The 16,417-nt window shown below is 44.5% G+C and overlaps 1 protein-coding gene and 1 non-coding gene across 8 annotated transcripts in view; both read left to right on the forward strand.

Annotated features, from left to right (window-relative positions):
- The window catches only part of Ehmt1 (euchromatic histone lysine methyltransferase 1), a 157,903-nt gene that overhangs the window by 124,575 nt on the left and 16,911 nt on the right, over nt 1-16,417 (forward strand). For all 7 annotated transcript variants that reach the window (XM_078048823.1, XM_078048821.1, XM_078048822.1 and 4 more), the window contains 2 exons: nt 4,441-4,542; nt 5,791-5,895. In XM_078048823.1, the coding sequence (XP_077904949.1) occupies nt 4,441-4,542; nt 5,791-5,895 (207 nt within the window). The remainder of the gene's footprint in view (nt 1-4,440; nt 4,543-5,790; nt 5,896-16,417) is intronic.
- Nucleotides 1,833-1,939, forward strand: LOC120890229 (U6 spliceosomal RNA). Its single transcript, XR_005734470.1, has one exon. It is a non-coding gene; the product is annotated as a U6 spliceosomal RNA (small nuclear RNA).

The raw sequence follows: 16,417 nt of genomic DNA on the forward strand, positions 1-16,417 counted from the left end.
TTAGAAATAAACAAAGTAACGATATGGTGTTCATGTGTAATTAGAAAATATTTTTTTTTTTAAAAAAGCAATGCTTTACTGAGCATTTTCAGACTAAATGTTTGCATGAGTTTGATTTTTGTGTGTGTGTGGAATTACTGTTTCAGAGTATATGAACATTTTAAATGCTTTTTTATACGTATATCTAAATTGTTTCAGGAGTGTTCAGGCACACCTTATCCATGCTGTTAATTATAACAAACGTGTTTTTTTAAACTATTTTAATTTGCTTTTGTTAAAGTCAACATTTTTTAAGTGTAGTTATCACGTCATAAATATTTTTTTTAAGTTTTTATTTAGTCCATTGGTTTTATTGATTTTTTTTTTTTTTTTGAGATGTTGGATGGCCTTGGTGTTCTTGAGTGAGTAAGTGCTTTCTGTGGTGATGGCAGGGCACTCTACATCTTCCCCATCTTATGCCAAGAGTCACTTCCTACCCTCCTCTTGGGGAACTGGCACCCAAGCAGACACCCTAACTGAGGACCCGGGAGGCAGGGGTTCTATGCCTGACCTAGAGCACCTGGAGCCCACAGGTGGGCGTTGGAGGAGCTGCCACTGAGCAGGTGTCTGAAGTCAGCAGCACCTGTGAGCCTCATCAAAATTTGAGTACAGCAGAAGAAAGGGAGAGGGTCTCAGCAGCAGATAGTGTGCAGAAGGGAGAGTAGACTACTGTGTGACAGGAAGGAGAACCTAGCAGGAAACAGTATGTGGAAGAAAGATGGTCACAGATTTCCCAAGTTGGAGAAGAATGGCAGTCCACGGATGCAAATCCCAAGCAAGGTAAATAAATACAAAGAACATCTAAGTATACATACTAAAACTGTTGGAGCCAAAATAGAGAAAACCCTACAAGTGCGAGAGAAAAACTGCACATCATAGGTAGAGAACACCACTGTGAAATGCTGCTGGCTTCTTGTCTGAAATGATGGGGCCCAGGTGGAAGGATATTTCCATTGTGTTGAAAGAGAACAACCGAGAAGAGGAGGTCAGCTCAGAGCACTTGCCCAGTGGAAGGGGGAATGAGGTGAAGCCCATGCAGGCAAGCAGAGAAGGCAGGGCCCGCCCACAGGGTCTCCTGCAAAGGGTACTGTGTCCAGAAGGAAAGCAGAAGAAGGAAGGTGTTGAAAGTTCTTCTTTCTTTAAGTTTCTCAAATGAGAAGAGACCATTTAAAGCAATAACTAAAGGCTGGCAGGGTGTCCACACCTGCAATCCAGGCAACTTGGGAGACTGAAGTAGGAGGTCTCAAGTTAGCGAGGCCCTTAGCTCAATGGAAACCATGATTCTGTCTCCAGTACCAAAAAAAAGCTGTGGTAACCAAGGTGGAGCTTATGCACATCCCAAAGAAGGAGTGTGACAGCAGGAGTACAGAGAGCGGGGGTTGTGAAGTTACTGTACTCGGGAGAGACTGTTGATTTAAGAAGACTAACAGAGGGGGAAAAGTATTAAGAAGCATAGCTTTATGGGGAAATAAATAGTAGAGGAAGTAAAATGGAATACTAAAAATTTTTATTTATTCAACTAAAACACAGGGTATGTGGAATGACGACAGGTGGGTAAATAGAAACAAAACAGCAGCATGTGGATTAGAACCTGCCAGGTCCACGCTCACAGATGCCCACTGAGCTCTCCATGCAAAGGTGTAGATCCAGCTGGACAGACGAAGAGGAGCCCGTGTGTCCTGTACTGTAATGTGAAGTCAATTATGACTTGTGGAGGGTGTGACACAGGGCAGATAGCTTGAGGATCCGGTGTAAAAGACGAAGATGTGGGAGTCTTTAAAAGTAACAGGGAAGTGCTCACTTCAGCAGCACATATACTAAAATTGGAACAATACAGAGAAGATTAGCATGACCCCTGTGCAAGGATGACACACAAATTCGTGAAGTGTTGCATATTTTTATATAAATAAAAAATTTACATAAAAAATAATAGGGAAGACTGTGATTCCAGGATAAAGTGTAACTTTGATGAATAAGATGAAAGAAAATAACCCAAAAGAAAACACTGCAAAGACCGTAGGCAGGCCACCCACAAAATGAACACTGATAAATGGGTGAAGACAATGTGGTACATATATGCTGTGGAATATTACTGCATTTAAAACAATGACTATGACATTTGCTGGTAAATGGATGGACCTGCCAGTCCCCCCAAAAACCAAAGGTTGAATGTTCTGTCTGATATGCAGATGCTAACACGACAAGGGGGGAGGGGAAAGAATAGAAGTTCAGTGGATTAGACAAAGGGAAATAAAGGGAAGGGTGTGGGGAGGGAGGAGGGAAAGACAGTGGAATGAATCCAGCATGACTTTCCTGTGTACATACATGAATCCACCATAGTGAATTTCCACATCATGGACATCCACAGGAATGGAATCCTAATTAGAATAAGGCACACTTCATGTTTGTGTACATATGTCAGAATAGACTCTACTGTCATATGTAACTAAAAAGAACAAATAAAAATTCATGCAAATTCATATTTAAAAAATGAACACTGGGCATGGGAAGAGTGCTCAGCCTTAATAAAAAGTGACTGAGACCCCACTTCTCATGATCATTGTAGAAAACCTAAGGCATCCAGAGCACCTGGCCAGGGGCAAACATCTGCACATTCATGGCAGGGGCTTAGAGGTCTCTCCTGGGAAGGTTGAAGCCCAGCAGTCCCCGATGGCCACCCTCACTTGTGAGCATGCACAGTATTCACAGGTCAGACAACGGTCCCTTGGCTAGGAATGAAGCCTAGACCAGGTTGTGCCCACTCTTGTTCTTGGACTGGGGTGGGTGGCTAGCAGCTCCACCTCTCCAGGGCTTTCGGGAGCCATGCCTGTGGGAGGGTCTAGGACCAGTTTTGGCTCCTCTTGTTTGCTCAGACCTCCAGAGCAGGCTCTGAGCATCGCACTGCCAGCTGGGGTCCTTTCAGTCCCAGGGTGAGATAGTTTTATGGCAGCTAAAAGCGGGGAATCAGCATGAAATATTACCTATTATTATATAATATTACCTATTACATCAGAAACATAATCTTGAACTAAACAGGAGTTAGAGAAGGACCTACAACATGTTAGACTCCATTTTAGAACGTGTGTGAACATATCTATCATGAAAGTATCAAGAGATACATCAGAAGAATAAATAATTCAAGAGCGTGGTTACCTTTAGGGGATGAAGATGGGACGGGCACTGTGGGGTGTTCCCTTGGATGGGCTTGGCGTGAGCGTCTCTTTCAGTGTGGAGATGTCACGGTAAGCTGCTCTGAACTGAGAGGCTGACAGCCTTTCTCTGCCTGAGGGCCTCTTTTTGCCACCTTTACATCATTCCCATGTGGTTTGCTTGATTCAGAGATCCTCAGTTTCTGCCCTCTGCCCTCTGAGACCTCCTCTCACCCCTTCAGGGTCCCTGTCCCTTATCTCCCTGGGACAGGGGTTGCACACCCTGAGGCTCCTCTCTTGGCTTACATGTTCATCTGCCAGGGCAGCAGTTTCCCCACCGTCCCTACCAACTTGTAGCCCTCTTTCAGTGCCTGTCCTGAGCACTAATGATGTGGGAGTCAGGCATGGGGCTGCTCTTAAGAAAGATGGTATCCTGATTCATATCAGTATGTTGGATGATACCTGATAAAATCCAGGGTCTAGACTGTGAGGTAGAAAAGCAGAGAAAAGTAATTCAGAGACAGGTCAGTGCAGAGCTGTGGTGGGGAGTACTGACACAGGCCTATGCTAGCAGTGGCAGGACTGCGTGTGTGGTCCTGTGGTCCCTGCACAAGGGTGCACTCTGGGTGGTGGGCACACTCCAGTGCCCTCCAGCCCAGCTGTCACCACAAGCAAGCTAGATAGACCTTTTGGGTCATCCAGGGACTTCTGGGGTCTGTCCTGACTAGTGTGGTCTGCGTAGTGTCCTTGAGGACACAGCTGAAAGCTGACGAGGTATGCCTAGCAGCCAGGGAACATAGGCCCAGCAAGGTGACAGGGCTGCTTTCCCACACTGTGTTGTTTTAAACCCCAACACCATCGTTAACTTGCTGTTTTCAATGTGCCGTGTGACAGAGGGCCCAGAGTGCACTGCTGTGGGTGGAGCAGGTCCCAGGGTCATATTAGAACTGTTCCAAGCAGGACTTGCATTGCACGCTGGCCCTGACGGGAAGCCTGGGGGTGTCCCTCAGCCATCCAGTCCCGGGTGGGTAGGAGGAGTGTGTGGGCCTCGTGGTGGTACGCCTGCTAGTGTGTGTGGTGGAGGCTGCTACCACCTGAAGTGTCAGCTGTCGAGGGGCAGGGAGCTTAGAGCTCAGCTGTGGCCTGGGGCAGGATGGCACCTCCTTTGTATGGTAGCAGGAGTCTCTGGCCCTGTACAGAGTGCCAAGGCAGGAGGGTGGTATCTTTGAACTGAATGGCATTTGTGTTGCAGGATGCAGAAGGCTCCACATGTTTGCATTTGGCTGCCAAGAAGGGGCACTACGACGTGGTTCAGTACCTGCTCTCCAATGGACAGATGGACGTCAACTGCCAGGTAGAGCCACATCCCTGTCCCGTGGTGCATTACCCCACTGGCAGACAGGGTCTGTCCACAGCGGCCCCTTCACAAGGCCCCCAATCCCTGAAAGGCCTTGGGCCTCCCCCTGTAGCCTGCTCTAGATCTCATTGCTGGAATGAGGCGTCCCAGCAGTTCCTGCCTGGAATGGCACCCACCTCCCCCAGGGCTCCCGCCTTCCCTCAGCCGGGTCTCACTGTCCACTAAGCTGGCTCCCATTGTCAGAGCCACAGGATGCTATTGTGCTACATAGTGACCTCTGGTCATTCCTGGGCACACAGTGGATGTCTGCAGGTATTCATCAGGCCAGAGAGTGCCCTTAAAAAGGCTGGCTTCCAGGCGGCTCATTATTCTGGTCTCCCAGCTCTTGAGTGAGTCTTTGTCTCCCTCAGAAGGCTGTGTCCTGGCCCCTCAGTCCAGGCCCTGCCTCCCCACCCTGTGGTACAGACCTGATTCCAGTTTTATCTTGACTAGTTCCCTCTCTGCTCTGTCCAGAGCATCACCGTCTGCTGGGTTTTATTGTTGCCTGACCCATGCCCTTATTCATGAGGTTGGGCTGCTGTGTGCCCACCCTACCCCTTCCACCAGGGCTGGTTGCCCCTAAGGTGGCCTTTCTGGGCACTGCCAGGTGCCCAGGGCCTGGCAATGCAATAGTCGGCAGTTGGGGAGGGTGTGCTGGAGCCTTGGGTCTTCTACTTGGAGCTGGCCATACAGTGCTCAGGCCCTGGAAAGCACCTTTTCAGATTTGGATGAAGCAACCCAGGAATAGTAGGTCAGCTCACACAGTCTGTGTCGATCCCGAGACCTTTATGCCCTGGTGTCCATCTTTTGGCCTATCTCCTTGAAATTGCCCCCAAGGTCATGAGGACTAAGGGAAGGCCTTGCTGCTCACACTTCCACCAGTCTTCCTGTGTGTAGTGAGCCCTGGGTCTAGCTGGACTCGCCATTTTTAGTCTCTTTTTATGCTGCCTAGATCAGGTTGTGCCCACTCTTGTTCTTGGACTGGGGTGGGCGGCCAGCAGCTCCGCCTCTCCAGGGCTTTCGGGAGCCATGCCTGTGGGAGGGTCTAGGACCAGTTTTGGCTCCTCTTGCACGCTCAGACCTCCAGAGCAGGCTCTGAGCATCGCACTGCCAGCTGGGGTCCTTTCATTCCCAGGGTGAGATATATGTACCGGCTGGACGTGTCTTTGGCAGCTGTGACAGCTCTGTCTCCTTTCCTGCCCTCAGGACGATGGCGGCTGGACACCCATGATCTGGGCCACTGAGTACAAGCACGTGGAGCTTGTGAAGCTGCTGCTATCCAAGGGCTCTGACATCAATATCCGGGACAATGTAAGTCTCTCATGGCTAACAGCAAACCCCTAAGGACTCAGCCTCCTATGGTATGGGGGGTCGGGCCAATAGGATGGCTTCCTCATTCCAAAGGGTCTTTTGTATGTAAAGCTGAGCTGGCACCTGGTGGCAGCTCTAACTTCTTGGCATTAGCAGCTCATTGACCCAGCTGCTTTATGCCAGATGTAAGTAGAGCTGGAGGTCTAGATAGACGTGGCCCCTGGGCCAGATCTGTAGATTGAGAGGGTGTGTGGCTGGTGGTGCTGCTCTCTGCCGCTTGTGTCCCCTATTGGACCCAAGGAGAAGACCAAGGAAATGTCCGTCAGGACTGGACCTTGTCCAAGGGCCAGGGTAACTGCTGGCTCTGCCTGTAGTTGCTTCCTTAGAAGAGAAAAAAAAGTGAATAGACAATGTTTTGAGACACTGCATTGATGGTTAGTTTTGTGGCACTAGTTTATTTTCCCCCAAAATTAGGGTCTGGAGTCAGGTAGGTGGATTCCCCTGTTCTGGAGAAGCCTAACCACAGATGCCTGATTGATTTAGAAGAGAGTTTTCTGAGAGGTCTGTAGGGACCTTAGAAGAGGGGATGGAGGAGGGGCAGGCTTATGTACCCGCATGATGGCAGGTGGGGTGAAAACAGAAGAGACTCTGCTGCTTGCTGGAACCCGACCAGCCACAGTGAGAAGTCCAGCGCAGGTAAGCTTAGGCTGGGAACTAAGAAATGAGGGGTGCTGCTGCTGGCCACACTCATGCTCTCAGTGACCTGGCTCATGTGCCAGGACCTGAGCATCACAGGGGACTTACAGTCTCTACACTGTTTGCATCTGGAACCCTGGATGCAAACAGTTTCTCTTCCCACCTGGAAATAAGGGTCCTGTTCAGGTGCCCAGGCCTCTTCTGTGGCCTGGCCTGCAGCCTCCATGGCACTTCTACCTTTTGTATCTGAGCCTGCCTGCTCACCTTCACAGGAGGATGGACAAGGGGTTTGGATGAGGAGAGGAGGGAGCAAGAAAATCTGGGGCCAGCAGAGCTGTGGTCTCCTACTGCATTGCCTCTTTGCCATGGGCATGGTGCTGAAGGTTCAGGCCATGGTCAGTTAGCCATTGGTGGGGGCCGGGTGCAGCACATGGGAAAAGTATGTGGTGGAACAAAATATTCCCCTTGTGGCCAATAAGAGGAAGGGCTCTCTCTCTTTTTTTTTTATTAGTTGTTCAAAACATTACAAAGCTCTTGACATATCATATTTCATACATTTGATTGAAGCGGATTATGAACTCTCATTTTTACCCTATATACATAATGCAGATTCACATCGGTTACACATCCACTTTTTTACCTACTGCCATACTAGTGTATGTTGTATTCTGCTGCCTTTCCTAACCTCTACTATCCCCCCTCCCCTCCCCTTCCCTCCCCTCCCATCCCCTCCCTTCTCGTCTTCTCTCCCTACCCCATCTACTGTAATTCATTTCTCTCTCTTGTTTTTTCCCCCCTTTTCCCTCACTTCCTCTTATACGTAATTTTGTGTAACAATGAGGGTCTCCTTCTTTTATCATGCAATTTCCCTTGTCTCTCTCTTTCCCTCCCCCCTCTCATCCCTGTTTAGTGGTGATCTTCTCATGCTCTTCCTCTCTATTCTGTTCTTAGTTGCTCTCCTTATATCAAAGAAGACATTTGGCATTTATTTTTTAAGGATTGGCTAGCTTCACTTAGCATAATCTGCTCTAGTGCCATCCATTTCCCTGCAAAATCCATGATTTTGTCATTTTTTAGTGCAGAGTAATACTCCATTGTGTATAAATGCCACATTTTTTTTTTATCCATTCATCTATTGAAGGGCATCTAGGTTGGTTCCACAGTCTAGCTATTGTGAATTGTGCTGCTATGAACATTGTTGTAGCTGTGTCCCTATAGCATGCTCTTTTAAAGTCTTTAGGGAATAGTCCAAGAAGGGGAATAGCTGGGTCAAATGGTGGTTCCATTCCCAGCTTTCCCAGGAATCTCCATACTGCTTTCCAAATTGGCCGCACCAATTTGAAGTCACACCAGCAATGTACAAGTGTACCCTTTTCCCCACATCCTCGTCAGCACTTGTTGTTTGACTTCATAATGGCTGCCAATCTCACTGGAGTGAGATGGTATCTTAGGGTGGTTTTGATTTGCATTTCTCTGACTGCTAGAGATGGTGAGCATTTTTTCATGTACTTGTTGATTAATTGTATGTCCTCCTCTGAGAAGTGTCTGCTCAGGTCCTTGGCCCATTTGTTGATTGGATTATTTGTTATCTTATTTAATTTTTTGAGTTCTTTGTATACTCTGGTTATTAGGGCTCTATCTGAAGTGTGAGGAGTAAAAATTTGTTCCCATGATGTAGGCTTCCTATTTGCCTCTCTTATTGTTTCTCTTGCTGAGAAAAAAATTTTTAGTTTAAGTAAGTCCCATTTGTTGATTCTTGTTATCAACTCTTGTCCTATGGGTGTCCTATTAAGAAATTTGGAGCCCGACCCCATAGTCTGTAGGTCGGAGCCAACTTTTTCTTCTATCAGACGCAGAGTCTCTGATTTGATATCAAGCTCCTTGATCCATTTTGAGTTAACTTTTGTGCATGGCGAGAGAAAGGGATTCAGTTTCATTTTGTTGCATTGGATTTCCAGTTTTCCCAGCACCATTTGTTGAAGATGCTTTCCTTCCTCCATTGCATGCTTTTAGCCCCTTTAACAAATATAAGATAGTTGTAACTTTGTGGATTAGTCTCTGTGTCCTCTATTCTGTACCATTGGTCCACCTGCCTGTTTTGGTACCAGTACCATGCTGTTTTTGTTACTATTGCTCTGTAGTATAATTTGAAATCTGGTATCGCTATACCACCTGATTCACACTTCCTGCTTAGAGTTGCTTTTGCTATTCTGGGTCTTTTATTTTTCCATATGAATTTCATGATTGCTTTATCTATTTCTACAAGCAATGCCATTGGGATTTTGATTGGCATTGCATTGAACCTATAGAGAACTTTTGGTAATATCGCCATTTTGATGATGTTAGTTCTGCCTATCCATGAACAGGGTATATTTTTCCATCTTCTAAGATCTTCTTCTATTTCTCTCTTTAGGGTTTTGTAGTGTTCATTGTATAAGTCTTTTACCTCTTTTGTTAGGTCGATTCCCAAGTATTTTATTTTATTTTTTTGAGGATATTATGAATGGGGTGTTTTTCCTCATTTCCATTTCAGAAGTTTTGTTGCTGATATACAGGAATGCATTTGATTTATGCGTGTTGATTTTATATCCTGCCACTTTGCTGAATTTATTTATTAATTCTAGTAGTTTCTTTGTAGACCCTTTTGGGTCTTCTAGGTATAGAATCATGTCATCTGCAAATAGTGATAATTTAAGTTCTTCTCTTCCTATTTTTATGCCTTTAATTTATTTCGTCTGTCTAATTGCTCTGGCCAGTGTTTCGAGAACTATATTGAATAAAAGTGGTGAGAGAGGGCATCCCTGTCTTGTTCCAGATTTTAGAGGGAATGCCTTCAATTTTTCTCTTCAGAATGATGCTAGCCTGAGGCTTAGCATAGATAGCTTTTACAATGTTGAGGTAAGTTCCTGTTATTCCTAGTTTTTCTAGTGTTTTGAACATAAAGGGATGCTGTACTTTTTTGAATGCTTTTTCTGCGTCTATCGAGATGATCATATGGTTCTTATCTTTGAGTCTATTGATGTGGTGAATAACATTTATTGATTTCCGTATATTGAACCATCCTTGCATCCCAGGGATGAATCCTACTTGATCTTGGTGCACAATTTTTTTGATGTGTTTTTGTATCCGATTCGCCAGAATTTAATTGAGGATTTTTGTATCTAGGTTCATTAGAGATATTGGTCTGTAGTTTTCTTTCTTTGAGGTGTCTTTGTCTGGTGTTGGAATCAGGGTGATGTTGGCCTCATAGAATGAATTTGGAAGGGCTCCCTCTTTTTCTATTTCCCGAAATAACTTGAAAAGTATTGGTTTTAATTCTTCTTTAAAGGTTTTTTAAAACTCGGCTGTATACCCATCCGGTCGTGGGCTTTTCTTGGTTGGTAGTCCTTTGATTGCTTCTTCTATTTCATCCATTGATATTGGTCTGTTCAAATTGTGTGTATCCTCCTGATTCAGTCTGGGCAAAACATATGACTTAAGAAATTTATCGATGTCTTCACTATCTTCTATTTTATTGGAATACAGGATTTCAAAATAATTTCTAATTGTCTTCTGTATTTCTGTAGCATCTGTTGTGATATTTCCATTTTCATCTCGTATGTTAGTAATTTGAGTTGTCTCTCTTCTTCTCTTTGTTAGCGTGGCTAAGGGTCTGTCGATCTTATTTATTTTTTCAAAGAACCAATTTTTAGTTTTGTCAATTTTTTCAGTAGTTTCTTTTGTTTCAATTTCGTTGATTTCTGCTCTGATTTTAATTATTTCTTGCCTTCTGCTATATTTGCTATTGTTTTGTTCTTCCTTTTCTAGGGCTTTGAGATGAAGTGTGAGCTCATTTATTTGTTGGTTTTTGTCTTTTTTTTGAGGAATGACCTCCAGGCAATGAATTTCCCTCTTAAAACTGCTTTTATTGTGTCCCATCGATTCCGATATGTTGTGTCTGTATTTTCATTTGTCTCTAAGAATTTTTGATTTCTTCCTTTATGTCTTCTGTAACCCATTGATCATTCAGTAACATATTGTTCATTTTCCATGAGATGTATGATTTTTCCTTCCTTCTTTTATCATTGATTTCCAGTTTCATTCCATTATGATCAGATATGGTGCATGGTATTATCTCCACACCTTTATATTTACTGAGGGTTGCCCTATGGCATAATATATGGTCTATTTTTGAGAAGGATCCATGTGCTACTGAGAAAAAAGTATATCCACTTGATGATGGTTGATATATTCTATATATGTCAGTTAAGTCTAGGTTATTGATTGTGATATTGAGTTCTATTGTTTTTTTATTCAACTTTTGTTTGGAGGATCTGTCCAATGGTGAGAGAGGTCACCCGTAATTGAAGTCACCCGTAATTATTGTGTTGTGGTTTATTTGATTCTTGAACTTGAAGAGAGTTTGTTTTATGAATGTCGCAGCACCATTATTTGGTGCATAGATGTTGATAATTGTTATGTCTTGTTGGTGAATGGTTCCTTTTAACAGTATATAATGTCCTTCCTTATCCCTTTTGATTAACTTAATCTTGAAGTCGATTTTATTCGATATGAGGATGGCCACCTCTGCTTGCTTACGAGGACCGTATGCGTGGTATGTTTTTTCCCAACCTTTCACCTTCAGCCTGTGTAGTGTCTTTTCCAATCAAATGTGTCTCCTGCAGGCAGCATATTGTTGGATTTGTTTTTTTAATTCATGATACTAGCCTGTGTCGCTTTATTGGTGAGTTTAAGCCATTTACGTTTAGAGTTACTATTGATATATGATTTGTATTTCCAGCCATGTTTGATTATTTATCTTTTTTTTTTTTTTTTTAAATTTGGTTTGTTTCTCCATGATTAGCTTTCCCCCTGCTCTCTGGCTTACTGGGGTACTTCCCACTGTTGGTTTTTGTTATTGTTTTTCATTTCTTCCTGGTGTAGTGTTTTGCTCAAGGTGCTTTGCAATGCTGGTTTTCTGGCTGCAAATTCTTTTAACTTTTATTTATCATGAAAGATTTTCATTTCGTTGTCGTACCTGAAGCTTAAGTTTGCTGGGTACAAAATTTTTGGTTGGCATCCATTGTCTTTCAGAGTTTGAAATATGTTGTTCCAGGATCTTCTCGCTTTCAGCGTCTGTGATAAAAAATTCGTTGTTAACCTTATTGGTTTACCCCTGAATGTAATCTGCCTCCTTTCTCTTGAAGCTTTTAATATTTTCTCTTTGTTCTGTATATTGGATATCTTCATAACAATGTGTCTTGACGTTGGTCTACTGTGATTTTGTATGCTCGGTGTCCTGTATGCATCTACAATTTGTACATCCATTTCCTTTTTTATGTCTGGAAAGTTTTCTATAATTATTTCATTGAACAGGTTGTCCATTCCCTTGGTTTGAGCTTCTATGCCTTCCTCTAACCCGATGACTCTTAAGTTTGGTTTTTTTTTATGTTATCCCATATCTCTTGGATGTTTTTCTCGTGATGATATATTTCTCGTGATGATATATTTTCAAGATGATATATTTTGTCTTTATTATCTGACATTCTGGCTTCTACTTGCTCCACTCTGTTGGTGATACTCTCAATTGAGTTTTTAATTTGGGTTATAGTTTCCTTCATTTCTAAAATTACTGTTTGATTTTTTTAATAATCTCTATCTCCTGATAAAGATGCTTATTTGCTTCCTTTATTTGCTTGTGTATTTCATTTTCAATGAGTTCTTTCATTGTTTGAATTTGCTCTCTCATATCCTCTCTGAGATTCCATTCCATCTATCTAAGGTATTTTTTAGTTTTTTATTTGGCCATTTTTCTGATGCCTCTAGGTCCTCCTGTATATTTAGGCTGTCCTGCATTGTTTGTACTCCTTTTCTTCCTTGCTTTTTCATGCTGCTTTTGTTACTTCTTGCTCTGTTTGACTGCTAAGTTACTGTTCACTCCTATAAATTTATTTGGTTTTATGTGTCTCTGGGGTCTCTCTTTTGTGATGGGAGACTATGACTAGAGATGATGAGTTTTGTTGCACTTTAATGTAGGTTCATTCGTTTCCTAAACTGTGTACGGATTCTGATGGCATATAGCGGTCTGTGGTTTGGTCTTGGGACTTATATTTTAGTTGAATGATGTGATGGTATTAAGGTTAGTATCTCTTGACAACCTTGGAAGGTTGCTCTACTGATGAGGGATGTTAACAGGAGAATAGTCTGGAGTATTTGGGGGAACTTAAGGTCTTGGTAGCACTATATAACGCCTCGGAACATTGACCTATACATATTTAGTAAATTACACATAAACAGCGTCGTATTGCTTGGGAGGAAAGGTATTAGAAGGGAAGGGAAGAAGTCACTAAAGAGAATGAGAGTAAACAGATAGAATTCAAGGAAAGAGGAATAAGGAAATTGAAAAGAAATGAAAAGACAAAAGAAAAATATAGAGACTAAAAAAAGAAAAAATTAAAGAAATTAATAAAAAAGTGATAGTAAAAAATAAATAAATAATACAAAAAGCATTTTTAAAAATTAAAAAAGAAAAAATTAAAATTAAAAATAAAAAAAAATTTAAAAATGCACTTAGAGTTTGATTAACTTCTCTTCTAGTAGGTGGAGCTGTGCCCACCGGGCCAAACTTCTCCTCTCAGTGCGCGGGAACCAATCACTGTGCAGCAGCTCCTCCTCCCTGACTGCGCAGGTCTCCACTCCTGGGTGTCTCAGGCCGTTTCTTGTGTCTAGTCACCTCACCACAGGTCCCGTTCACAGGTGACGCTCACCACAGTACTGGCTACATGCCAGGTCTGCTGCTCACGGGAGCTGTATCTTCTTGAACAACTGAGCACCCTATCCCTGCTTGCCAATCCCTCAGCCCCTAAGGTTGTGGAGATTGGGGCTGAGAGCGTTCGGCGTATTTTGCTTGCCCTCCGGTAGCCATGCCCCCAGGAGCTGGTGCAAGAGACCTCAGTTGTCTGCGCTGGTGGGAGTGGTAACCCGGGGGTCCGGTGCCGCGGTCCCGCACCACTCCTGAATCCCTCGGTCTGACTGTCATGCTCACGGGAGAGCTGGGAGGGGCCCTTGAGGTTTCCCGCTGTGTGGAGGGTGGGGCTAGAGGATTACACACCTGTGCCGCTGGTATCAATGAAGTTATCTCCTCCACTGCTTTCTGTTGACGTCAGATCTCTGCCATGTTGGTATCCCATGCGAATGGCAGCATTTCGTTCCCTTTGCCGGGTGACCATAGCAATGGGTGGGTCCTGACCGACCCTCTCAAGCCCCGTCTCAATCCTGTTGCCACTACCTATGAAGGCTCGGTTGGTATTTACCTCCACAGTATTCAGCAGGACCCTTACCGAGAAGCAGTTTCCGCGGGTTCTTTAGCACTGAGCTTGAGCAGTTTGTCTCCGAGACGCAGGCAAACGGCAGCCTGAAATTACCTGTTCTATAGCTGAATGAGCTGCGATCAGTCGAAAACAGGCGATGGTGATGTCAGCTCTCCAAGACGGTGGCCGCTGGCTTCCTTGGTGGTCTGGCTGGTGTGGAGAACCGAACTGGACCGCTTCCTTCCCCGTCTCAAACCCAGAATTCAGCACTGAGCACAGTGAGGGCACAGCCGGCCGGAGCCCGCAGAATCCGCAGCGCCGTATCTTTGCGTTGCTAGCTTGTGGTTTCCCGGCGCCGCAGTCTCTAGCAGCGGGGCGATTTGGTGAATAAGCAGTTTGACCCTCCGTGCAGACAAATCGCTCGCGTTTGAGCCTCAGTAACTGATCCTTGGGCGATGGAAATCCTTCCTCGAGTTTTTGGAGCACCCCAATTTTGCTGGAAATTCCTAACAAGATAGCTTTTAGCCGTTCTAACTTGTCATTCTCCCGCACAGTGATGCAGTACACGGGGGTGATGCACTCCCTTTGCCACCATCTTCCCTCTCCAGGAAGGACTCTCTTGCAGGGAACATACCCCTGTCCTCACCACCCCACCTCTTAAAAGTTCTGCCACCTCCTAGTTGTGCCACGTTGAGGAGCAGGCCTATAATATAAGGGCCTTGGGGCATTCAGGACTGAGCATAGCACTGCCTCAGGCACATTCCCTAGTCAAGGGGTTGGCCTGTGTGCTTGGGGTTTCATTGGGCCTGGAGTTGGGGTGCTGGTGGCTTTTTCCATGAAGTGGAAGGGTTGATTAGCTCTCTAACTTGTGTGTTTATACTGGGACCTTTTGTTTAGGAGCTAGAACTGATTTTTTTTTTTTTTGAACCCAGGACCTCAAGCACTGTACTCTATACTCCAGCGCCCCCATCCCACCTGGCCCCCGCCCCAATGCCCCTTTAAGCTTTTGAGATAGGGTTTTGCTGTGCTGCCTAGGCTAGCCTCAGATTTGTGATCCTCCTGCCTCAGCCTCCCCAGTGTCTGGGATTATAGGTGCTGCCACCATCCCTAGCTGATTCTGTGACTTAAAGTTGGATAGGTTCTGGAGGCCATCAGCACAGTGAAGATGCCTAAGGCACGCATTGCTCACTCTGGAGTTCTCCACCTGCACCCAGGCCCATTGATCTCTGCTTGGCCTTCTTGGTGTGTTCGTGGCCCTTGCTGGTTTTCTGTTGGGCTCTGTTGGGCCTTTTAGACTGTACTGCTTTTCTTTTAAGTGCCCACCTGAGTGTGGTTGGTGCATCTGTTCTGAGGCTCACCCTCATGCCCCGTGGGGTGGCTCCTTGCTGCCTAAAGCAGGTCCTCCCTATGCGTCTGTTTGCTGTCCTTTCTTGGTGGTCTTTGACATTTGACTGTCACAGGGCTGTGGTGAACATATGCACCTTTACTCGAGGGAATACCTGGAAGTACAGGACCGGGTTTACCTATAGGTATGCTGTTGTCCAAAGTGGCTTGCCTCTGTGACGTGTGAGGGTTCTGACTGTAGCTTTCTCCCCAGCACTTAGTGCCTCAGTCTCTTTAGTTTTAGCCTTAAAGTAACTGTGTGGTAGTGTCTCATAGTGGCTTCAATCTTCATTTAATTTTCATTTCTGTATTGACTAATGATAATCATCTTTGTGGACTTATTTTCTGTGTGTTTTCTGAAGGGTCTGCTAAGATCTAATTTATTTATTTATTTATTTTATTTATTTATTTGGTGGATAATTTTCTTGTTCTTGAATCTCCATATTTTTTAAAAAATATTCTGGAAACAAAGTCTTTATCAGATATGCTTTATGGATACGTCTTTGGAAGTTTTAGAATTGCTACAGAGCCCAGTTTATTTTCGTGCGTATATGTGGATTCTGCTTTGGAATTCTGTTTATGAAACCATTGTGCATTTGAAGATACTGAGACCCTGAAGATCTTACCCCATGTTTTGGGCAGCAGCCTTATGGCTGTAGGCTTTAGGTCTGTGGGCTATTTTGAGGGTTTTTTTTTTTTTTTTTTTTTTTTGTGGGGAGAGGTGGTATACTGGGGGTTGAACTCGGGGGCACTTGGCCACTGAGCCACATCCCAAGCCCTATTTTTTGTTTTATTTAGAGACAGGGTCTCACTGAGTTGCTTAGTGCCTCGCCATTGCTGAGGCTGTCTTTGAACTTGTAATTATCCCGCCTCAGCCTCCCAAGCCGCTGGGATTTACAGGTGTGTGTCACTACGTTCAGCTTGAGTTGATTTTTATGTGTGACATGAGGTGTGGGTCAAAGGTCTACCAGTCTATTGGGAAAAAAGTTGCCCTTTTCCTGTAGAATTAATTTTGCATGTTTGTCAGAAGCCTGTTGTCTATGTGCACGAATTGACCCGCCTGTCCCTAGCTGGTGTCTGCCTGGGTCCTGATGGGAGACTTGGCAAAAGAGCCTTGTCCTCTCTTGTCACTTCCTCCCGAGCTTTGTTCCCCT

This window comes from Ictidomys tridecemlineatus, chromosome 4 (genome assembly GCF_052094955.1).
Source record: "Ictidomys tridecemlineatus isolate mIctTri1 chromosome 4, mIctTri1.hap1, whole genome shotgun sequence".
In the NCBI taxonomy this organism is placed as follows: domain Eukaryota; kingdom Metazoa; phylum Chordata; class Mammalia; order Rodentia; family Sciuridae; genus Ictidomys; species Ictidomys tridecemlineatus.